The sequence below is a fragment of the Setaria viridis genome, chromosome 1 (assembly GCF_005286985.2).
Source record: "Setaria viridis chromosome 1, Setaria_viridis_v4.0, whole genome shotgun sequence".
NCBI lineage: Eukaryota > Viridiplantae > Streptophyta > Magnoliopsida > Poales > Poaceae > Setaria > Setaria viridis.
In genome coordinates this window covers 213,490-237,358 of record NC_048263.2, presented here as the reverse complement: position 1 = coordinate 237,358, position 23,869 = coordinate 213,490, and the positions used below count along the sequence as shown (strand labels likewise).

General features: G+C 45.3%; 6 protein-coding genes across 10 annotated transcripts; 2 read left to right on the top strand and 4 right to left on the bottom strand.

The window, feature by feature from the left end:
- Positions 1-1,410: 1,410 nt before the first annotated feature.
- On the bottom strand, positions 1,411-3,570 carry LOC117862189 (uncharacterized). 2 transcript variants are annotated; one of them, XM_034745724.2, is made up of 2 exons: positions 3,391-3,570; positions 1,411-2,736 (listed from the first exon to the last, which is right to left on the bottom strand). In XM_034745724.2, exon 2 carries the CDS (start codon positions 2,321-2,323, stop codon positions 1,646-1,648), a length of 678 nt encoding a protein of 225 aa, XP_034601615.1. In that variant the 5' UTR covers positions 2,324-2,736; positions 3,391-3,570; the 3' UTR covers positions 1,411-1,645. The 2 variants fall into 2 exon arrangements, with proteins under 2 accessions (XP_034601615.1, XP_034601622.1); XM_034745731.2 differs by having other exon boundaries at positions 1,411-2,731.
- Positions 3,571-4,028: 458 nt separating this feature from the next.
- On the bottom strand, positions 4,029-9,013 carry LOC117866282 (MADS-box protein SOC1). 4 transcript variants are annotated; one of them, XM_034750490.2, is made up of 7 exons: positions 8,562-9,002; positions 5,444-5,525; positions 5,079-5,140; positions 4,873-4,972; positions 4,690-4,731; positions 4,557-4,598; positions 4,029-4,377 (listed from the first exon to the last, which is right to left on the bottom strand). In XM_034750490.2, exons 1-7 carry the CDS (start codon positions 8,825-8,827, stop codon positions 4,204-4,206), a joined length of 768 nt encoding a protein of 255 aa, XP_034606381.1. In that variant the 5' UTR covers positions 8,828-9,002; the 3' UTR covers positions 4,029-4,203. The 4 variants fall into 4 exon arrangements, with proteins under 4 accessions (XP_034606381.1, XP_034606450.1, XP_034606516.1 ...); XM_034750559.2 differs by having other exon boundaries at positions 4,029-4,374; positions 8,562-8,989; XM_034750625.2 differs by having other exon boundaries at positions 4,098-4,377; positions 4,557-4,615; positions 8,562-9,013.
- A 2,977-nt stretch (positions 9,014-11,990) lies between these two features.
- LOC117849863 (WAT1-related protein At5g64700) lies at positions 11,991-14,573 on the bottom strand. The gene is made up of 2 exons (XM_034731581.2): positions 13,911-14,573; positions 11,991-12,901 (listed from the first exon to the last, which is right to left on the bottom strand). Exons 1-2 carry the CDS (start codon positions 14,234-14,236, stop codon positions 12,001-12,003), a joined length of 1,227 nt encoding a protein of 408 aa, XP_034587472.1. The 5' UTR covers positions 14,237-14,573; the 3' UTR covers positions 11,991-12,000.
- A 2,584-nt stretch (positions 14,574-17,157) lies between these two features.
- LOC117849897 (WAT1-related protein At3g30340) lies at positions 17,158-19,017 on the bottom strand. The gene is made up of 6 exons (XM_034731635.2): positions 18,750-19,017; positions 18,613-18,675; positions 18,407-18,523; positions 17,917-18,316; positions 17,685-17,836; positions 17,158-17,553 (listed from the first exon to the last, which is right to left on the bottom strand). The coding sequence occupies exons 1-6, from the start codon at positions 18,959-18,961 to the stop codon at positions 17,400-17,402; spliced, it is 1,098 nt and encodes a 365-aa protein (XP_034587526.2). The 5' UTR covers positions 18,962-19,017; the 3' UTR covers positions 17,158-17,399.
- Positions 19,018-19,856: 839 nt separating this feature from the next.
- Positions 19,857-21,529, top strand: LOC117849888 (ferredoxin--NADP reductase, leaf isozyme 1, chloroplastic). Its single transcript, XM_034731625.2, has 4 exons — positions 19,857-20,403; positions 20,501-20,671; positions 20,758-20,835; positions 20,910-21,529. The coding sequence occupies exons 1-4, from the start codon at positions 19,930-19,932 to the stop codon at positions 21,273-21,275; spliced, it is 1,089 nt and encodes a 362-aa protein (XP_034587516.1). The 5' UTR covers positions 19,857-19,929; the 3' UTR covers positions 21,276-21,529.
- A 617-nt stretch (positions 21,530-22,146) lies between these two features.
- On the top strand, positions 22,147-23,748 carry LOC117849916 (large ribosomal subunit protein uL6). Its single transcript, XM_034731658.2, has 3 exons — positions 22,147-22,610; positions 22,874-22,996; positions 23,384-23,748. The coding sequence occupies exons 1-3, from the start codon at positions 22,248-22,250 to the stop codon at positions 23,465-23,467; spliced, it is 570 nt and encodes a 189-aa protein (XP_034587549.1). The 5' UTR covers positions 22,147-22,247; the 3' UTR covers positions 23,468-23,748.
- Positions 23,749-23,869: the final 121 nt, after the last annotated feature.

The window sequence follows — 23,869 nt, the reverse complement described above, 5'->3', positions numbered from 1 at the left end:
TTCAGCCCCAGCTATCCAAAAGGGTCCAATAAATATGCGATGGATGATATGCAATGATGTAATAATTAATTAACCATACATGTATATATGCATGGATCGCTGTTCCATGCATTATTGGCCTGGGGGAAAGGCTGGCCATCGATACGGCCGGATCCAACGGAGGAACCTCACTCATCTCTGACTGCTCATCGAGCTGACGGCAAGCATACAGCTAGCTAGCCTACTACAACAGTATAGTGGTGATGCGGGGCATGCCCTCCAGTAGTCATGCATGCAGTCCTGTCCTAGGAAGGAATACTGCTATTATTAAACAATCGAATACTTGTACTGATATTAACAATTATAAGCTTATTTAATAACGCATATAAATTATACAGTTAGTTTAATATTTCAAATTGCCTTACACACCACAATAAAATGTGCCATGTTTTTTCTTTGCAAGGGGGGATTCAGCAGTAGAGATGGCTTAGCTTACAATTACCCTATTGTTGTCGTTATTATGGATGTGTGTGTGTTTTCCTCTCTCTTTCAACCAACTCCATTGCATGTACAAAACGGGAGGGAGCATGCATGGATTGCTGAATGCTGCTAATGGGAAAAGAAAACCAATAATGCACCAGTCACTGTTCACAGGAGGGCCAATAATGCAGGAGCCTGCCCCATACATATATAGGCCAGGACCCTAGCTAGGCACTAGTCAGTTAGTCATAGCATGCAATTCTGACTTTGAGTCGAGAGAGATCACCGATGCATCCTCTGCAGTCAGCTGTCACCAACGTTTGCGAGCGGCCTCATCACACTCAATACTTGACAGGAAGAGGACAGGTAAATGCAGCATGCTACTCTGCAGCAGGTAGAAATAAGGAAACCGCAGCAAGAATGGCACAAGGGAAGAAGGATCATCATCATTCAAGGTCAAAATAGCAGAAGAGAAGGAGCTCAGGGGGACATCACCATTTCAACATCCACCTAGTACATGTACAAGGCTACAAGATAAAAGCTGACATGAGCTTGCTTCATTGCAAGCTCCCGGTACAGATGTAGAATGTGCAACTGCACTCGGGAAAACTTGCTATGCTTGGCAAGGAAATTCTTCAATCTGGACCAGAGCTTGGGTTTCCTGTTTGTCGCTCGCTGGACCGCCATCTCATCTCAGGGAGCAACTTCCTCTTCTCCTCCAAAAGTTGATCTGGTACTCCGATTCTCACAAATAAGCCACGATACAGCGATAGATAATTGGTACACAGGAATTTTTCACATATAGTAATAATTATCAGGCCCACAAATCTGCAGGCAATCTTTTGACAAGCCTGAAGCAATGTAACACCTAAATCTGCCTGCTCATATAACATACCCAAGATAAGCAATCAGCGAGAGTACTGAAGGATACAGCATACCAGAGAGAAAATATACAGCAGCAATCCAAGTCTCAACACTTTTTGCAAGATAAGCAACGGGAATCAAAACCATATACGTTCATTACAATACCAATGTTAACTGATACAAATTATCCTTTTAGACTCACAAAACAGCAAACAAGATGTTCTATCCATTCCTTTGGAAACCAGAAGACTATATATTGCAGGCAACGTAGTCAACACTTTCTGTTTGGTGACTATATACAATCCTATGACAAAGTGTATTTTTATATCTCTCTGTAAAGGTTGAGCCTGTTGGTGCCACCAAGCATCCTGTTAACTACAGTTGCAGCCGCTGCTCCTTGGCTTGGAGAGGTGATTTCTGACGAGTCTTCTCTGATCTTCAACGACGACACTGCTTGGGCTGCTATGAAACCAGGGCAGTTAACTGACTGATGGAATGTTCCTTGATAGTACGGACCTTGGAGGTCCCTCACTTCTCCCCAAGATGGCATTGGCTGGCCAATCCCCCAATCAGCCCACCTCCCTTTGGGAGCAAATGTGGCATGGCTGGCGCATATCAGTCCATCTGAAGGATAAATATCAGTGGCTTGTGCATCGACAGTGAATTCAAAGCCAGCCGAGGGATCCCAATGGTTGCACCTTCTGTGCTTGTTTAGCATCAAGTGGCAGGGTTCATCGGAGTCTTCACCTATGAGAACATGAAGAGCGACTGCTTCAGCTATCGCAGCACCTTCCTCGTCCAGCCTTTGCTGTTCTTCTTTCTTCTTCTGCTTCTTCTTTTCGAGCTCTGAGATAATGGCAGCCGAGTTTGCCAGCGCTTTCTCTAGCCTACGCCTCTTCTTCTCGGCCTGCTTCTGGCGATCCAGTTCATCCTTGGCCTGTTTCTTTTTTCCTTTCTTCAAGACTTTGCCTGCCTGATTGCTCATGATAGCCTTGTCCATGTCAACTGTGCCTGCTATTTACTATTCCCAGCTAAACTCCTCTACCAGCTACTATATATAATTAGGGAAAGACAAAACCTTCAAAGTTCATTGTTTTGGACTCCTTGCTAGGTGGTTTCCTAAGAGCCCCCACCCGTCTATTTATTTGCAAACCAGCTACTGCTAAAAGAGAGGGGGGTTGAGCGCGGGCAGGATGCTACACCCACTCAGGTCTGAATGAGTATCTTATCTTGCGGAAGATGCAATCCCAGAAGGAAACAACAGGGGAGAGCAGGAGCGAGAAATGGTAGGCGCCTGCTATTTCATCTACGGTTAGTCTTGTCCCAACTTTGTTGCTGAGCAGGTCCTGACCCATCTTAGTAGCACCAGAATTGGAGTAGAGCCCCAGCCAACCAGCTCATAAGGATCCTTCACTGTGGCAAGAGAGGAGAAATAAGCTTAATTTGGTTGAGATCATGAATTGTAAATTTTATTTACAGCAGAGACCCAATTGTTTGTAAAAAACGGTAGTATTGCGAATGAAGGAAATTGCTAAATCTAGTGAAATGCTAAAATTAGACCTTGCATCTGTGTGGTCGGTCTTGTGAGAATATTATTAAGAAGGTAATCGGGAATTTGCAAGTACCTGGACTAGAAATCACGGACCAGTGCAGCATATTAATCGAGTGGTCCTAAACTAAATTAAGGCAGTCAACATGAGATGAATTTTGTCCTGCAAAGGAAGCGATCTGAGACTGGTAACAGATTCAGCAGGGGGGATGTTTTCTAGGGCAAAGAGAGGTGAATTGCTAATCGTTCCTAGGGGCCAATTTGTCCTGATGACGGAATTGAGGCACAGGCCGCCTGCCTGCCGGATCAAATCAAGCAATTGGGCAGCAATTGACCAAAGCAATTGCACCGCAGAATTAAATTAAAGGAAACACGATTCGGGTAAGTAAAACTGTGGCACACGAGGCAACCCCCGCAGGGTGGAATTGCAGAGCTAGCCTCCGATCCGAATGGAGGTAGAAGCAGATCCGGGCGAAATTGAAAGAGGAAACGAGGCGGAATCAGTTAGGAGACGGTACCTGCTTGGAGGCCGGCGAGGGATGTGGATCGAGCAGCGACCGGTGGCTCCTTGGTGCAGGGAGCTGGGGATCTGGGCGGGCGATCCGTCGTCTCGGGGAGCACCAGACTCGGAGGGAGAGGAGATAGGAGAGATGGGGAAGAAGGAGACGGGGGTTGCTTGGCGTCGAGGAAATCGAGGCGGATTTTCCCTTTCCCTTGTGCCGCTGTCCCTGGCCAGTGGGCCATCCAAGGCACGTGGGGGGCGCGTGAGGGATGGCGGGATCGGGAAGCCACCGCAGCACGTGGCCAAACCAAATGGATGGCACACTCGCTGTTCCGTGGGCCCCGTATGCCTTGTGGGCCGCACTATCTTTGAGAGAGGGCCTTTCCCCGGCAGGCAGGCAGGCTGCCGCCACCACCGCACTGGGCCTTCATGTAATTCCATTCCACTTGAAAAATATGCTCTACTGGGTGGGAAACACCACCAAAGCTGCACATTAATATATAATTATCTATGCCCAGATAGAAATATAACTTAGCAGTAAAAGTTAATTAGCAAAAAGTTTCCTCTTGATGTTGGAGGCATGAACAAACAGCCAGCGTACGTAGGAGGTGATACCAAATAATTATTTGTAGGAGGTGTTTATAAACAAATGACTGCAACCAGAATATGTATGCATCCCCAGCATGCAAAATATGTTATTCATCGACCAGAGACCGTGTCCTCTTCTTTATCAACACGTATGTATATCTTAATCCAAGAGCACGGGGGCATACATGCATATATAAATACATCATCATCGATCATGCTAGTCATCATCATGCGCTAGCTCTCATGCATCGTCGCCAACACTAGTATTACTCGGCCGTCTCCTTCCGATTCCGATGGCCAACTCCGTCTCCACGTCCTCCATGCGCACATCATCCTCTTCTTCTTCGCCGCCACCAGCAGCAGCATCCACACGGCCCTTATCATTCAGCTCCAGCAGAGGCAGGGCTTTACACTGCTGGTACAACCACACGACGTATACGCAGTACATGGATCAGTCAATGACCTACTACTTTAATTTGCCACAAATTAATTACCTTCCTTTTTTCCCAATAAAGCACTTACAACATTCTGCACGCACATATAGTCGATGAATTAAACATCGATTATTTCATATTACTCTCGTTATATACGTACCTGATCGCGGAGCATCGCATTCTCCTTCGAGAGTTTCTGCTCCTGCGTATACAGAAACACTTTCTTATTAATTAGTTTTGTATATATCTCAAGGATTTGGTGCATGCACATGCTCAATAGCATACATACATACCTTCTCCCTCAACTCCAAAATCTGATCCATCAGCTTCTTTTGCTGCTCAGCATCCATAGATAAAGCAAATTTCAATAGACATCAGTAATGACTGTATGTATCATTAACTTAGATCATGCAATATGCAGCAACAAGCACTAGCTAGGAACAGCTAGCTAGCAAAATAACTTTGCTTTTCCTTGCCTTCCTTTGCCTGATGCTGCTTAGGCTCTTCTCCAACTGCAACTCCAGTTCTTGTAGCTCCTGAATTGAACAAGATCCAAGGCTCTCCCCAAGCAGCTTCCTGCACACATACAATGAATTGTATTGCTTACAATGATATTCCTAACATCAGCTTGATATGATTTTCCTTCTCATTTCTAAAAGCAAGAGCTGCCAGCTGTCATCACCTCCTGTATGCCTCAATTGCGTCTATCTTCTGTCCCAACGTTGTAACCTCATATTTCCACTTCTGTGTACATATAAACATCACACGCGAACAAATCAATTCAGGACTGAGAATTATGTGTGTGTGTGTGTGTATTGTCACGGAGAAGACAATGTGCATGCAGATTGCAATGACATGATACTACATGTTGTGCATACTTCTTACTCAGTCATCTATCTATACTTGCATTTTTGGATATTTATGCATTAGATGAAAAAAGTTTATTTATTTGATGCAACTGATAAAAGTAACCTAACAAACATATATATGAGATGTGACATGTGAACATAATTTAACGAGGGAGGGAAAGGATTGGATTGGGTGTACCTCTACACCTGGTTCATGAACTTTTTCATTTGTAGGTGTGCCTTTGGTGTGGTTCAGGTAGCGATCAATTGTATTCTGCAAGCTGAGAATTGTTCCAAGTGTTACTAGATATTCTCATTGGTTGGATCAATAAGAGAACTGCTCCATATACCACCACTTGCCTACAACTCAGTAACCATGCGCATTTAAATAAGAATAATCTAAGAGACACCATCCCAACGGTTTTAACCTTCCCGTCTTTGAGTTATACTTGAGTTGTAAGAAAATGTCTGTACGTATATATGACAGTGCTACAACTTCAGTAGATATGTTGACAGTAAACTAACACCATCTTCAAAGGGACCCAATCATATTTTCAGGTGAAAATGATCTTGTCATGTGCATGGATAAACATTTCAGCCGTGTAGGTATATATATGTTTCTGGTAAACCAAATAAATAAATAAAAACTTGACCAAACTAGAGGAACTAGGTGATTTGAAAAAATAGACTCAAGTTGAAGGTGAAATACGCTAGGTAGGGGTGTATGCCCATGCCTCACACCAAATAAATGTTTCGGATTTAAGATTCAAGATCCCACTGATTTTCTTGCTTTTTTATAATAACACAAAAAAGTTTTCAAACACAATTTGAGAGAATACATTATATGCACCTTTCATTCAGTCTCTTAAAATAATTATGTCAAATTTAGTCAACAGATGATATGAGATGTTGTTTCTAACTTCTGAGTTCATTCAAGAATGGTACACTCTTATCTATAGATATTGCACTCTATCCATACTACATGATAGAACCTCAATATAAAAATGCACAACACATATATTTATGGGGCAATATCAATATAATTCAGCTAAGTATCGTCCAACACTCTTATTGTGCAAAAGATATAATATAGCCAAGAGAGAATCAAATACATGATATATCACAAGGGTCAACAAAGTCATAATGACGCATGTGATTTTATAGAGATCCGTCTTGCCTAACATTAGTATCAGGTATCAATCTATGTACGGATTCTAAAAGTTCTATTTTAATAAAGAGATAATTAAACTTAGGAGTTAATTAAAATGGTATATAAAAGAAACCACTTGAGTATGTACATAATTTCACAAATGACCTCTGCATATGTTGGCCTAAGTTACTGGCTACTAAGCTAATCCTAACTGTAGCAGTTTTTTTATGAACACAGACAGACAATATGAGAGAACAATGCAAGTCACGCATAATGATCCTTAAGGATAGCTATTTTTATTTTTTTAGGTGTAAAACATATAGGTCATCTATATATATAGGTGAGTAGGATGGCCACAGCAAACAATTGTATACCAAAATCTCAACACAGTATGATTAACATTTTTCTTGTTCACCCGGTGCCGTGGAAGTATTTGATTTTATCTTTCTAAGATTATTAACTCGTATGTCTTAATATCCCCTAATCGAACAAAAATATATATATTTTTCCTGCTGGATCAAAACCCTTAATTAGAAGAGCTCTTTTAATTTCAAAACAAAGAACTGGGAAATAATTCTGATTGTGCATATTTTTGTAGAGGCTAAAACGCATGCATTATCATGCTTTTGTGCCTATATACAGTAGTCGGGTTACTAATGACTTGTGCACCATAGATAGTTAGATACGTTGGTCTCTGGCAGATCAACTCCTCGTGTACTTTCTGTCTTTCATGCATACATTGGCTGCCATGTGTAAACCAAAAAGAAAAATTAATCATGGATAAAGATCCACCTAGAGCTCCCCTTTTTCTCAAATAATCCACATTAGCACATTAATAGTGTTTGAAATATATAGTGAGTTCACCATAACATGATTGAAGGAAATCACCGTGTTCTCAAAAAATCCTGGAAAATATAATAAAAATATACTAATTGCTTATTTTTCTTTTTTTTTGCAAGAATACGTACATTAGCTAACTAGATTCCCTTAGCCCTTAGAATCTTTTTATTGAACTTGACTGAGATTCAGTTTTATTGCTGCTAATGGTCGTGCATATTGTCCATTATTGTTTTCATTGGTTTGGCTTTCATAAGACCACATATATGGTCACCGTTAGTCAATTACCATTGATCCTTCGTACCTTACATTTATCTAATTTGATACATTTGTGAACAGCATGTGGTTTGAAGAAATAGAACAAAATAGCATACGGTAAACCTTCATTATCTAATTAAGGGAAATGATACATTTACACATATTGATGAATTCTGCACTATTAGGGGAAAAAAATGCCAAAGTGCATATTATGGGAGTGAATAATTGATGGACACCGTCCTTGGCTATTCCTTTTGTTTTACATACATTCTTTTCCTCTTGAGAGGTGGAATTATTATGTGCTGCAGTTAAAGGATCTTTGCACAATGATGCAAAAGAGAGCAAGGACAGGAGAGAGAGAGAGAGACAGTGTTTCTTCACTGTATTTCATGTACTACTAGTGACCAGAAAAATAAGTTTTTCCATGCTTATATATGCATAGCAGTATATACAGTTAGATACATGCATGGATTGCCACTAATTAACGAAATGGAGGTTAACTAATCCAATTCATAAGGTTTTTCAGAGAATATATATATGTTGTACAGTTAACACAGGAAGAGGCCGGTGTGTTTCTTGGGACTGTATTGAGAGGCTTATATACCTTTTAAGCCTGCTTGAAAAATGGGGGAAATGAAAAATCAAGCGAGAAAATGAAAACAAATCTACAACTAGGTATTTTGGAGCTAGCATCATATTGTTCAAAGTCAGGATTCTCTTTTCCCGGTAGTCTGTGCAGTGCGTATGTATCTATATATCAGTGCTGTAATATATAATATCTAAAGTCCAAGAAATAATATGTATGTGGATCTACCGTACCGGAATGTAATAATATCTAAAGTACTTGGGAAAAGAAAAAGGAGAGAGAATATCCATGATAATTGATCAGTTCACAGTGTGTGCAGATGCATTTTATTTCATGTACTGTGCTTGGTCGATTAATCTTGGAATCAACCCAAGCTCATGTTAGCAATCTATATATTTATGGGGAAGCGGACGTACGGAACGGGTGATGATGCCATTAGGGCTAGGGCAGGCGAATAATGGAGCGAGCGAGGGAGGGAGGGCGTACTCGGTGGCGGAGGCGAACTGGTAGAGGCGGCCGCGCGGGGAGAAGACGATGAGCGCGACCTCGGCGTCGCACAGGACGGAGAGCTCGTACGCCTTCTTGAGGAGGCCGCTCCGGCGCTTGGAAAAGGTGACCTGGCGGCTGGTGGTGTCCTCGATCCGGCGCATCTCGCGTCGGCCGCGGCGGCCCTTCTTTTTGCTGGCTTCCGCCGGCAGGATCTGCTGCCGCTGGTCGACGTCTCCGTCGGGCGCCGCCGCCGTGGTCACCATCGGGTGGGATGGAAGGGTGATGGATCTGCCGTACGACGCAGGTAGCGGCGAATCGAGGGGAGTGCCAGCCGGCCGGGCTTAATCTGGTAGCGTTGGGGATTTTATTTGCAAGGAAGGGATGCGATTTGGAGAAAAAACTGGAGAAAGAAGGAAAGGGGCAGTTTTTATTACTTAGAAAGGAAAGGGTCGGAGGAACCACAAATGGCAACACCTGGCTGGCCAGCTCCGCACTACCACCACCACCAACCCATTTACAGTAGTATCTGCCTACCTGGCTAGAGTACTTGCCCAGCATCATTATATTCATTTGTTAATTTGATTCTCCTTCAATTCCTTGTTGCCCAGCCACACTTAATTCTTTTCAAGAAGCTCTTAATTCTTTTCAAGAAGCTCTTAATTTCAAGAAGCTAAGTGTGCATGCATATTGTACCCAAGGGATATCGAGTCAAGTAATTTGTAGATCGTTGTATAGCGTGGAGCTCTCCATTACTAGGCCACAAGCTATGCTTGCTAAGAAATAAAACCTTCTGTTTTTGTCGTTTAGACAAGTGAGCACCTAATGAGTAGTTCTCGATGAATAATCCCTAAACTCATTCTCATTCCTTTTTTTCTTTTTATTTTGAGATCTGAATTATTTGTGTGGATGAGTTCTCTGTCGACTCAGACGTCTACCTCGAGGAAATAAACTTGCATCCCAAACGGGAAAAAGGAAGAGCATGTGTGCTTGTAGCAAATTAAAAGATTCAGAGTACAGTGGGTATAAAAATAAGGGAACATCTGACGTATCCAATAACAGGCAGCTAATTAAACGAATCTGAAATAAAAAATTATAGAAACGGCTAGCTTCGGTCAAGAAAAACAAGGAAAACATCCGAGACATTAGGCTATTAGTCATTAGGCCATTGGTTGACGTGATGATAAGGATGGGACAGACGGGAGCGGCACTTGAGAACTGGGCTGCTGACGGGATTCCCTAACTAAAGTTGGCCTCGATCTCGAAATAGAAAAGGAAAGGAAAAAAAAACCGAACCCTGGCCATTGGCAGCATCCAAAAGGTGGGAGAGAGACTCCGTGGTAGGAGACCAACAGGGGAAAGCGTGCCCATGCCAGTATGCCACCAGGGCGCGCCGACGTGGCAGGAGGCTATTGCTTGCGTGCGGGACCCACAGGAGTACGGTGCGACGGGACCACCCAGCCAGATACCGACACGTGGATCGGCGGGCTCCCCGACGACCACGACAGCAGCGGAAACGAGGTGGGGACCGCCACGCGGCCGGGCCTGCAGTGCACGGCCCACAAGGAGGACCACCGACGGAACGGAAGCGTTTTATTTTTACAGGAGATGAATAAAGGTTGGAAATAGCATAAAACCCAAATAAAACTAGAAGTTGCATGCCGTCATCTCATTTTGGGATGAACACTGCTGCGCTTATAAAGCTAGCAACACATGAATACAATACAAGAGTACACAGCAAATTAAACTGAATAATGAGCAACAATAATGCACTACATTATTGGTTATAGCAGTATACAAAACAACATGCATGGCTTAATACAATAAAGATTCCCAACGAGAATGTGTGTCTGTATATATAAATCTATATGTATCATCATCAATAATATGATCCAATGGATGGGTAAGCTAGCTAGACGCATTCGTCGGCGGCGTTGTTAGCACAAGCAGTAGGGCCGGCCCGCAGGAGGGGGTTAGGGTGTAGTAACGGTAAGAGATAAGTCCAAATAGTATTAAGGGCCTGTTTGGTTTGAGTTGCTTATGCATAAGCAACTTAAAATAAGCAAATAAGTTGCTTATGAAACCAATCACTCTTGCTTATGGGGTTGCTTATTATAAGCAAATAAGCAACTCTTGGGTTGCTTATGGTTGCTTATGGGGACTAAAAGGTGTACTTTACACCTCCTACCCTCATTCAACGCACTCTACTCCTCTCTCTCTCTCTCTCTCCCCTCCCCCATCGCCGGATCCCCCGCTCCCATCGCCCGATCCCCCGCTCTCGCCACCGGCGGCCTCCGCCCGCCACTCCAGCCCCGTCCCGACGCGCCGCTCACGCCCCGGCCCGCCGCTCCCGTCCCGCCGCCGTCGGCGGCCTTCGCCCACCGCTCCCACCCCATCGCCGTCGCCGGCCACCTGCTACTGCTCCCTGCCCACCGCCGGCCCTGCGGATTTGGTCGTGTGCAGGAAAGAAGAAGGGTGGGAGACACTGACGATTTGGTCGTGTGCAGGAAAGAAGAAGGGTGGGAGGCAAAGAGGGGTAGCAACACAAGGGGCAAATATGACAATGTCCACCTCATTCAATGCTCATAAGCAAGGGTATCCAAACAGCTAGACTAAAAATAAGCAACTCCAAATAAGCAACTCAAACCAAACATGCCCTAAGGTGGGGGTCTAGAAAAAGATAGCCTTTGTTACTGATCCGCGCACAATGGTTCATAGTAAAAGGTGACATTAAGGTGGGCCCACTTCATGGTTAAAAAAAGAACCCAATTCATCTACCGCACCCCCTCATCCCTAATTCCCTATCGCCTCATCCTGCCTCTGGTCCTCTCTCCCGCTCGCATCGCACGCCCGCTGCCCCTCGGTGGAACGGCGGACGGGCGGAGATCAAATAGGAGATCGTCAATTCGCTTCTGTGATCAGGTGATTCGATTGCCAATTCCCCAATTCTCCATACCATTAATTATTAATTCACTGTCACAAGTTATTTAATCTCAACTGATTTACAACTATTGTGTATATATAATAATTTCAGCAATGTGGGATATCATGTTGTCTAGAAAATATGAATCAGGTAACGAGAAAAGGAAAAGGAAAAGACGTGTGGACTAGTTGATAGAATCACATAGAGGAGCTATGGATAAATTTTGCAAGAGTAATCAAGTTCCTGAGAGTAATACAGGCACTTTGACGAAACCAAATGAGTTGGCAGTAGTTGTTGTGGATGAACCAACTAATGGGAATCAGGAAGAAAATGTTAACATCAACGTCGATGCTAACATTGTTGGATGAGATTGACATCAACCCTATGGTAAGTGACTTTGCATCGAGAAATATTAGAAGAAACTTTTAAGATAATATGTATAAATAATTTGATATGAATATTACTTTTAGATACATTTAAATATTTCTTGATAACATTTCATATTTGTTATAATTTTCACCCTGGACCTTCCAAATCTAACTGGCCCCGAGTGGTGGTGGCGGGGCCATGGTCGTCGCCGGCGGCCGGCGGTTGCTGCTGCTGCTGCTGGTGTACCTCGGTGGCCTTTCCCCGGAGGAACACGTAGAGGCCGACGACGATAAGGAGTGTACCCAGCAGGCTGCCGACGGAGACGAGGGTGCCCAGCAGCAGCGAGTCCAGCACCGTGGTGGCCACCAGCGACAGCGAGTTAAACATGGACGGGTAGATGGGCCCCCGGCGCGCGATGGCCCAGGACATGAGGCAGAAGGTGGCGCCCGTGTTGAAGGCCCCCATGTACACGACGGCCGCGAGCTGCAGGTTCCAGCCCAACCGCCACGACGCCGCCGAGCCGCCGCCGGCCTGGAAGAAGGTGACGGCGGCGCCGATGAGCAGCGCCTGCAGGGTGCCGGAGACGCAGGCGAGCACGGTGGAGAGGTACTTGCAGGGGAACTCCCTGCCCACCCGGGCCTGCACGATGAACCACAGCGCGTAGGCCACGCAGCTGCCGCAGAGGTAGACGGTGCCCAGGCCCATGTTGTGGTGGGCCGCGGGCACGGTGGCGGCGGGGTGGTGCCGGAGCATGTGCGTGGGCCACGGCGGGCGCAGCAGGGGGCCCTTGTAGAGGCTGGCAACCATGGTGCCGCCCACGCAGATGGCCGTGCCCGCCATCTTCATCCGCCCCGCCAGCTTCTCCTGCCGGAGCACCACCGCCATGGTGAAGGTCACCATCGGGATGAGGTTGAGGAAGTTGACGGAGTAGGCGGCGGTGGTGGCGCGCAGGCCGTAGTAGTAAAGACCTATCCCCAGCACGATCCCCAGCAGCGCGCTGATCGACAGCCAGCCAAACACCCGCAGGTTCACCTTGCGCAACATCCCCCTGCATATGCAATATTGCTTTGTGTTATGTATTGATTTTTATTTATTACAATATAAAGCCAAGTTGTTTGTTAGAGGCAGGCAGGCAAGCAAGATTAGCATCTGGAACAGCATGCATCCTTGTCTGCCTGTAACAGCTATGGATTCAATTGTATTCTGTCTCCATCATATCGTCCGAATGAAGGAAGCAAATGCCACAACTGCCGCTACACCACAGCACCATGGCAGCACGGCACATCGGTCTGTCCCATGCCTTGTTGCCTTCAGATCGATATGAGCAGGCACATGCTGAAAGCCTGAAACTAGCTAGCTTCTTGCATTATATTGCATTGCTCACGTTCACGTAACGTAACCAAATCAGTTATTCTCCTCCCTCCGAAAATAGCTAAAAGTCATGGTAGCGTCTGGCATATTTTAGGCATTTGCACGTGAACCTATATGTGTATAGAGGATGTGTACGTGTTTCAGTTTCCATTTTGCTTCTCAAGACAAGGCATGCAGTGCGCTATGCATTTTCATAACAAAGCAGGCAGCAGACGCAAACGCAACTGCGCCGGCATAGCACAACGGTGATGCAACCCCTGGTCGGTTGGCCGATGCAATGCATCATGCATGTTATCATATATAGTATGCACACACATACTGTACTGGGAGTACAATACAAGGGTCCTCATAATCTTTTTTTTAGTGGCCGATAGTTTTCAAGTATTCATTTCTTGTTTTTACAACCAGTTTTAACAAATTGGCAGCAACATATATAGTATTATTACCAACAGTGATGGTAGTAGATAACTAACATAAGACTACAAACTACTGTCCATTTCAAAATAGAAACTTCTGTGCGTGGAAGATTGTAATTGCTCTTGCAGTGGTATGTTTGAAAAAACTATTAACATGAACTAGAGCAAACTTACACACATATATAAGCATAGGATCCAAAGCATAGTACTATGAGCATGCATGAATTGAAGTTAGTAATAATAAGTTGCACACAGTTGGAGCTAGCGTACCTGTCGAAGTAGAAGGCGAAGGGAGCGACGATGATGGCGCCGATGAGGTTGCGGTAGGCGAGGAGGACGAAGGGCTCCATGCCGACGTTGAGCGCGAGCTTGGAGAGGAGGAGGGCGCCCATGGTGAAGGCCTGCACCAGCACCATGCTCGCCGGCAGCATCACCGCCTCCATGGACCACGACGACGAAGCCATCGTCGGCGTCGGCGTCTTCTTCTCACCCTCCTCCACGGTGGCCATGCTGATCACCACCGCCTCCTCCTCCACCTCTGAAGAAGAAGAAGGTATGTATCCCTGCAGCCCAGGCGGCAGATGATCGATGCCCATATATATATAGCTAGCTCAACTGCCTATCGCGCATGGTGGATACATACGATGGACGCAATATAATGCAATGGCTACTAGTCCAATTCGATCAGTGACAGCTTGCCTAGCTAGTATACCTGAATAGCACTTGCGTAAGTGCAGGGCAGTCTTATTAAGCCATGTCTGTATACCCTATACTAGTAGGAGGAGGAGGAGGGAAAACTCTCTATCTGCTTTCCTCGTTGATAGCAAATCCGTCTATTATATATACGTATTATGAAACAGTTGGATTGTTGCCTGGCCAATCCGTGCCTATTATCATTCAAGCAGCAACAGGAGGAGGAGGAGGAGGAGGAGGGAAAACTCTCTATCTGCTTTCCTTTCTTGTCCGTTGTATCTTGAATCAATTTATATAAGTCGTTGCATCATATCATCTATGCAATGGGCAGGATGGGAGTGAGTTAGTGAGCACCGGCAGAGTTTGGTTAGGGTGGACAACATATACAGCAAGCAAAGCATGTCAAAAAGAGCTAGTATATAAGTCACCAGCTAGTCATTCAAAAAGCTATCCCTCCCAATAGCTGTTCCAGTATGGTGGACGCAAGTTAATTTCACAACAGATCGATTGATCGATCAAGACAACCGATGCATGTTAATAATTAGTATATATATATTTAGATAGGCAAGTACTTGTTGCATGATTTAATATATGATGAGAATACGCATGAAGGACCAAAGATTATATTATATCACGCACCTAGCTAGCTAGCTTGCATTGGTACTTTATTTACTACCTAGTGAGCTAGTTAGACAGTTCAAACACTACCAACGGAGAATGAACAACAACTAAGCGCATCCAGGCCTTAAATTTCAAACTTCAGTTAGGCTGCGCATCTTTTGTTAGCTAGGTCATATATGCACGCGGTCAAGAGCAAGAATTAAGTGGCGTATACATTGCTCAACCATCACCTAGATATTAACATGTACAAATCATGCATATAATGATGTTGACAAATCTTGCCTATGAGTGAACACACTCCACACAACATTATTTTATTTCAACTGCTAGTATGAATATTATTAACAGCACTTGCCTATTATTATCAGCCTTCTCACTGGATCCTGCATCCCAAGATCATTTTGTTATATATACTTACATGCATGCAATGCAAATGGGGAAAAGAGCGATTACATATGCACTTATGAATTGGATGCTTTTAGTATTTGATCCCCATGAATCTATTACCATGGATGTTGATGCTGCTGGCATTGTCCGCCTCAGATCGATGATCAACCACAACCAGTATAATCCAATACCTCACCACTCATCACCGCCTTGCCCAGTTCCTAGCTATCTCTATTGATTTACCTATATATGAATTAAATCCAGAAGCAATAAGTCCAGAAGCAGCTGGGAATGAATTAAATCAATCAAAAAATTTGACCAAACAATCTGAGGGAATTTACCTTACTGATGTTTAATTATCCCTCTGTGTTGGATCGAAGGCTGGTGTGGACTTGGAATTAACAATATGAAAACGGTTTGATGTAATTATTCATATCCATTTGCCACATGCATGTTTTAGGTAGCTGGGGAATCAACCAGGGGAAGAAGGAAAACCTTTTGCTTTTCGTAGTAAACATGATGACAAGCATAACACTATAACTAAGACGACGGAAGGGATTAATGAAACGCTACCAAGACGAAGAAGAAATGTATGTGTGGTTGACCATGCGCATGGATGCTAGTTGTTGGTTTGTTGGAGACGGAGAAACATGGTCGTCAGATATGGAGCAAATGGAAAATAATCTTATATGACTAGGTCTTGTGCATGTGGGGTTTGCATTTCGATCGTCAGAGTTCAGATTATATAGGATCTGAGTGGAACGTATGAATTTCAGCCTCTGCCTTTTTTTTTTTCAGTCGGAGTTCAGATTATATAGGATCTGAGTGGAACGTATGAATTTCAGCCTCTGCCTTTTTTTTTCAGTTATAAACTGGAGGAGACACGGAAAAGGTGGAGCTTAGCAAACATGTGACATGCATGTGAGACTGCCAAGAGCTATGTATTTTTTTAGGTGAGAGGTGCTATGTATTTTAGCTGTATGGAAAAATTTTCTTATTTTTATGTATTTGTTTTTTAAAAATGATTAAAAAATTCGGTGGCACAGATTCATTTGAAATCTTACCTCTAGGAGGTAACTTAAGTACCATGGGTCATAATAGAGAAGTCGTTTGCTCACCGTGAAAGCGCTTGCATTAGGAGTCATTCTTTACATACTACCGCTTGGTAGGGAGCAAATCTTTCGAAAATCTATCCGGAATAAAGCAATCGAGATAAAAAGGGGGTCTTTAATCCCGGGTCACTCAACCGGGACTAAAGATCCTCTTTAATCCCGGTTGGTAAAACTAATCGGGACTAAATGATTTTGCGCCAAAAAAATATTAGAAATTCCTGGGAGGCGTGGGATTCAAACCCACGACCTCATGCGTCGCGCGTAACTTTCTTGCCATCCCACCTACACAGCACATCTAACTATATAGTGGATGCAATCCTTTTGTATTAACTCGTGGGGAACCCTTTTATCCTGGTTGGAAATACCAACCGGGATTAAAGACCCCCTTTTATCCTAGTCGGGGATAAAAGGGGGATCTTTAATCCCAGTTAGTGTTATCAACCGGGATAAAAGGGTTAAGAGCTTTAGTCTCGGGTGGTAACAACAACCAAGATTAAAGGGGGGTCTTTAGTCCCGGTTGGTGTTTCCAACTGGGATAAAAGGTTGAGGGTATTTTTTTTTCCACTAGCGTTTACAATCGGGACTAAAGGAGGGGCTCTTTAGTCCCGGTTGGTGAGCCCCCCTGTGTTTGAGCTTTAGTTCTGATTGGTGAACCTTTAGTCACAGGCTAAATATTAACCGGGATAAAAAGGGCGCATGGAAGGTGTACAACAGATCCAATGGTTGTATGTTGTTCCGGACTACAGACCCAATGGATACTCAGGTCTTTTGGATTTTACTTGACAACAGACCTGTTTGTAGCACATACAAGCAGACCTTGACTTGTCTCTCTTCTCGAGAATAAAAGTAAACTGATTTCTCTTGTTTCCGGAAACGGAGTAAATCGAACAAAATAGTACTTTTTCTGAGATCTCTTGTATCCATTTCCATTATGCACGATTATCTATCATACATCCTCTGGTTGTTGTGTTGCTTGCTTGGATTTTTGTTCCGGCATCGGTACATTGCTGGATGGAGCAGCATCTGAATCTGATGCCTCTTTGGTCTTTGCCCAGAGGACGAAGTACAACCCGGCAATTACAAGAGCAGAGCCCAGGGCGCTGGAGAATCAAAGCACACCATATTATTTACTCTTTTTTTTTTAGCTTCAGAGGAATGAACAATCCAGCTGTGATGTTGAAATTGAAACAGATTTTAATTTGCAGATGGAGTAGATGAGGGTGATGTCTACCTTCCAACATGGAGCTGCTCATGCAGAGCGACGATGTTGATAGCACCTGCTATAAGTTGTATCAGAGGTGTGAATGCAGTCGTGAACACTGGACCTCTCTGCTCAATGCACCAAGACATGGCCAGAAAGCCAATTCCAGAGCCCATTATTCCCTAAGAGAACGCAATGGCAAATTTTTAACCAAGAAATGTAATTTCCCCCTTATATACTAAATAATAAAACCAATTATTACCACAAAGAGCACAGTGATGATCTGAAGCTTGGTTCTGAGGATCCAGACTGACAGGTCCCTCTCTGTAGCCAGCCCCACAGCAGCCATCTGAAGGAAGCTGAGCAAGAACATCAAGGCATTTCCAGAGTAGAGTGCTGGGTACTTCTTCCCCAGCCTTGACTGGAGGATGAACCAAAAGGACCAACATGCTGCGCCAGCAAGTAGGGCCACAGACCCAGTCACCCATGTATGTGCACCATGACCATGGCCCACACCCATAGTGGAGAGCTCCATTGGTTGCTGGGGTTTGGTGAGTGATGGGCCTTGGTACAGTGCAAGGATGATTGCCCCTGTGAACCCTACTGTTGTGCCAATCACCTTTGCTATGCCGGCTCCAGTCTTGAGGTCTAGTTTTTCCATCCTGCACTAGTCGTTAACTAGTTACAGCAACTAACATGCATGGTGTATAGTAGGAAGTAAAAAAAAAACTACTGTAGTAGTGAAGGATTACCCAAAAGGAAGTGCCACAAGGAAAGTGAACATGGGAGTCATGTTGATGAAGGCACATGCAAATGTTGCTGTAGTGTACCGTAGCCCCACGAAGAATAGCCATTGGGTAAGTGAGGCGCTATACATGCATAGAACAAGGAAGGCCGATCGATTAGCACAACACAGGAAGCATATATGAGCAGTGATGGGCCGGGAACTTTTACTTACCCAAGCACTGCACTGAAGAAGAGATACACAAAGACCTCCAGTGTCAGCTTAGGCCTTGTCTTCCTATCATCATCGATCATAATTCATAAATTGAAACAGCTAGCCAGCGATTAGTAATCAGATGCACAGAGGCATACCTCTCTCGGAAGTAGGCGATGGGGGCGAGGAAGAGGAAGGCAGTGAGCTGGCGAAGTGTGATGAGCACAGTGGTGTGCATCCCTTGGTTGAAGGCCATCTTTGTGAGCGTGTTGAGCACGGCGAAGACGACGACAACCGCCAGCATTGTTGCCGTGGGCTTACAATCACCCCAAGCATAACGGCCCATCTCGATCGATCTCTGCAGGGCCATGCGCAGGCAGGAGGCTATTTATATATTCAGCAAGTAAGCAGGCCGGCCAAATGGCTACTTTGCTTTATGCGCACTCAAGTCAAGAACAATACCATCGATTAAGATAATATATGTTTGCAGCTGACCTGACCCAGGGAGGGATATTTTTGTAGACCATTGAAACGGAAGGCAAAAGAATCAAATCGGAGAATTTTGTGCGTGTAACTTTATGCTAAAATTTAAGAGGACAAAGGGGATGCTTTGGAAAAGCTAAGCTTATTGCAATTTTCTTCTTTATATATACAATTTTCTTAATTAATAATCTTGCATTGTACTATTAAGTGTAATTTGGAACGGAGAGAGTAATAATACACACACACAAGAAACGACGTAGGAATCTATATCGGTATGAGATGAGATCTATCGGCATGGAGTCGTGTCGAGGCATCAGATGTTAAAGAAGAACATCACACAGCACCTCTCAGAACTAAAAGCGTGATCCAACAACAAAGTTAAAAAGCAAATCTGATGGAGGATATATTGTCAATGTAATGCAACGGTCGTTAGCGATAGCTTTTCGCGGGTGCCCTGCAAATCTGATGCTCTCCTCCATACACGCAACGCAACGACGCAAGCAGATACTATAATTCTATTATATTGTATTACTCGATCATGCATTTGGATATCCATCGGAAATTGGCTTTAGTTTTTCACGTTTGGTGCAAAGCCAAAAAGGGCAACAGGCCAAGAAGCTACACGCTGGAGCGTTCTTTGCTGACGTGGCTTCCTTTGCCCCCAGGTAACAGAGTACAGTTGACTGGCTTGACTGGAGGCAGAGAAGGCGAGAGGCGACGGGCACCACTTGCTCCTCACCTCGTGTCCTCGTCTCTCTTCCACTCATCTGCTTACCCGCAAAGCAAGCAATACAAACCCAATCCACTCCCCTCCTCTCGTCTTCCTCCATCCCATCCTATCTCTGCGGCCACGCCATGGCCGCCATGACCGCCGCGGCCGTCTCTCTGTCGTCCTCCCCTGCCAAGGCCAATGCCGCCGCCGCGCTGTCCCCGTCGTCATGCAGCCACTTCCTGGCGTACCCGCGGCGCAGCGCCGCCGGCCGGGCGATGCGGGTGCAGGTGTCGACGACGGAGACCGCGGAGGCGGCGGCGGCGCCGGTGAAGAAGGCCAAGATCTCCAAGAAGCAGGACGAGGGGGTGGTGACCAACAAGTACAAGCCCGTGGAGCCCTACGTGGGGAGGTGCCTGCTCAACACCAGGATCACCGGCGACAACGCGCCGGGGGAGACGTGGCACATGGTCTTCAGCACTGAAGGTGAGTTACCCTACAGGGAGGGGCAGTCCATCGGCGTCATCGCCGACGGCGTCGACAAGAACGGCAAGCCGCACAAGGTCAGGCTCTACTCCATCGCCAGCAGCGCTATCGGGGACTTTGGCGACTCCAAGACCGTGAGTTGTTTCAATTCCTTGTTGTTTCTTCTTCATTGCCAAAGGATCGGATCGGATCGGAGTTACAATATCAATATCTGCTATGTACTGTACGCAGGTGTCGCTGTGCGTCAAGAGGCTGGTGTACACCAACGATCAAGGGGAGATCGTCAAAGGAGTCTGCTCAAACTTCCTATGCGACCTGAAGCCCGGCTCTGAGGTGAAGATCACAGGGCCAGTCGGCAAGGAGATGCTCATGCCCAAAGACCCCAACGCAACGATCATCATGGTGATCGAAATTGCATTGGATCGGAAGAGAACTGATTTAATTAAACATGTCCTGATACTGATGCATATTGTCATTATAATTTGCAGCTCGCGACGGGTACCGGTATCGCTCCCTTCCGCTCCTTCTTGTGGAAGATGTTCTTCGAGGAGCACGACGACTACAAGGTTAGTTGGTGCTCCAACCATATGAACCAACCATATGTTCCAATGAATGAACATACTGATATCCGTATATGCAGTACACCGGGCTTGCTTGGCTGTTCTTGGGAGTTCCGACAAGCGACACCCTGCTGTACAAGGAGGAGCTGGAGAAGATGAAGGAGATTGCTCCGCACAACTTCCGGCTGGACTTTGCGGTGAGCCGGGAGCAGACGAACGCGGCCGGGGAGAAGATGTACATCCAGACGCGGATGGCGGAGTACAAGGAGGAGCTGTGGGAGCTTCTCAAGAAGGACAACACCTACGTCTACATGTGCGGGCTCAAGGGCATGGAGAAGGGCATCGACGAAATCATGACCGACCTCGCAGCGAAGGACGGGATCGACTGGTTTGAGTACAAGAAGAAGCTCAAGAAGGGCGAGCAATGGAACGTCGAAGTCTACTGATGATGGATCCATGCATCGAACGAATCCCATTCATACTAGCTACATACAGGCGTCATCATGTCAATACTACATCCATCATTTTGTTGTGCAAGCTAATTAATTAAGCTCCATGATCAATTTGCCTGCTGGCTTGTTGCATTGCATGCGTCTTGTATGTCTTGTATGTATGTATGTATGTATGCATGTATGTATGTATCCAGTAGCCGGTCAGTCTATTGATTGAGATGCACCCTGATGAGCTCAGGTGAACTCAACTTGCTGTACAGTGCCATTTCATTTTTTTTTCGAGAACGTGCTCAGGAGAGCATGGTTATCTTTTTTTGGACGAAAAACAAATGCATGCCTACTCTTTTGCCTTCCCCTGTTGCTCTGAATGTTGGGCCCGCTTAATAGTGGAAGGGCAGCAGATACATGAGAGCAGGAACAGCAATATATATGACTATTATATGAAAAAAACTACTATTCGTTATCCCCTCCTCTTCTCTTCTTCCCTTTCTTTGCTCTCAGCAGCAGGAGTTTACTCAGATGCTTTAGCTCTCCAATTTTTCATTTGTTTGTTTATTTATTATTGGTCACAAGATCATCCCGACTTGCTGCTAGCATTAGCATTAGCTTTTTTTGGGGATTAGCATTAGCATTAGCATTAGCTTGACCTGATTTTTGGATTTGGAGTTGATTTCCGTTCCTTTTTCTCCCTCCCCATGGCTTGCAACGACAGCCCATTTGGAGTTAAAAATGGGCTGTATCGCACGCATGTGAAACGATGGCCCACTTAAAATTAACATCAGCCCAGCCCAGCCCAGGATCCCATCCGATCAGCCCACCCCACCACCCTACTAGGGCACGCTGCCGCCCTCGGCCCTCCCATAAAAAACCGCGCTCGTCTCCCTCGCGACCTCCCCGCCGCCGCCGCCGAAGCCTCCATAGTCGCCGCCGCCGAAGCCTCCCGCGCAGCCGCAGCCACAGACCAAGATGAAGACCATCCTAGCCTCCGAGACGATGGACATCCCCGAGGAGGTCACCGTCAAGGTGGCGGCCAAGGTGGTCACGGTGGAGGGGCCGCGGGGCAAGCTCACCCGCAACTTCAAGCACCTCAACCTCGACTTCCAGCTGCAGGAGGGCGGCCGCAAGCTCAAGGTCGACGCCTGGTTCGGCACCCGACGCACCATGGCCGCCATCCGCACCGCCATCTCCCACGTCCAGAACCTCATCACCGGGGTCACCAAGGGATACCGCTACAAGATGAGGTTCGTCTACGCTCACTTCCCCATCAACGCATCCATCACCAACGCCAACACCGCCATCGAGATCAGGAACTTCCTCGGAGAGAAGAAGGTATGCCACCCATTTTTCTTTCATTTCACTGCTTATATTATTAAGACTTTACCTTTACAATCATACCTACCCATGAGTGAATTGACGATCTCAGTTTTGAGATGTGGATGGTTCCTTATGTAGTAATAATGCTATAGCTATAGCCTGTAATTCTCAAGGGTCTCGATTTACCCATGTCCAAATTAGGCTCAATCGAGTGGGGGATGGATCACTTGTATGATGCTGCTGTTATTTTAACATGATGTGAATCCTGCTCACTGCAGGTGAGGAAGGTTGACATGCTTGAAGGTGTGACCATCCTGCGTTCTGAGAAGGTCAAGGATGAGCTCATTCTTGATGGCAATGATATCGAGCTTGTCTCTCGCTCTGCTGCTCTGATAAATCAGGTTGGAGTCCTTGCATCTCTGATTTTACAGCATTGAATTGTGTAAATGTACACTAATTTAGCCCTTTGACCTGTTAACTTCAGCCACTCACTCTTTATCATATTGTTAACACCTTAAAATTATAGGATATTACTCAGTGATAGGTTCCAATGTTCTATGTTCGTTAATAAATCAAGCATGGTGCTGTCCCACTGAATATTGGTATTTCAGTCCAATATGATAACAAAGTGTATATTCAATCTAGTAGCTTGGCCTGATTCTCGGGACATTGCAATCTCGTTGCATTACAAACTGCAAGTGTGACCATGATCTTGTTAGTGAACCTGCATCCTACCAGTTCTCCTGATCTACCATCCTAAACTGAGTTGTTGTTTTGGTTGTAAACAGAAATGCCACGTGAAGAACAAGGATATCAGGAAGTTCTTGGATGGTATCTATGTGAGTGACAAGGGTCCCATCGCTGAGGAGTAAGGAGCTCTTTGTAGCTGCTAGGGAAAGCTGTGTTAGAGAGAGTTGGGGTCATCCTTTTTGTGCTGTGTTATTGGATCAGTCAGTTGCGAACTTCACAAGTTTTGGATCACTCAGTTGCAAACTTCACAAGTTCATCAGTTTGTACTGTTTTAGGATGCTATGTAATTGGAGGGGTGCTTCTATGCTATCGACATTGTTTGTGAGAGTATTTTTGTGTTCATTCATGTTCCCTGCATATCTCCTCCGTTCCTGGTTGATAAAGAGTTTGATGTTGGACCCTATTACCTGCCCATCTGATTTTCTTGTCCTCGTCCAATCTGTGTATGTGTCGCCCATCTTGTTGGATGCAAGCCTTTTATTTATGTTTAATATAATCTACCACGGTTAAGGTTGACAGCGATG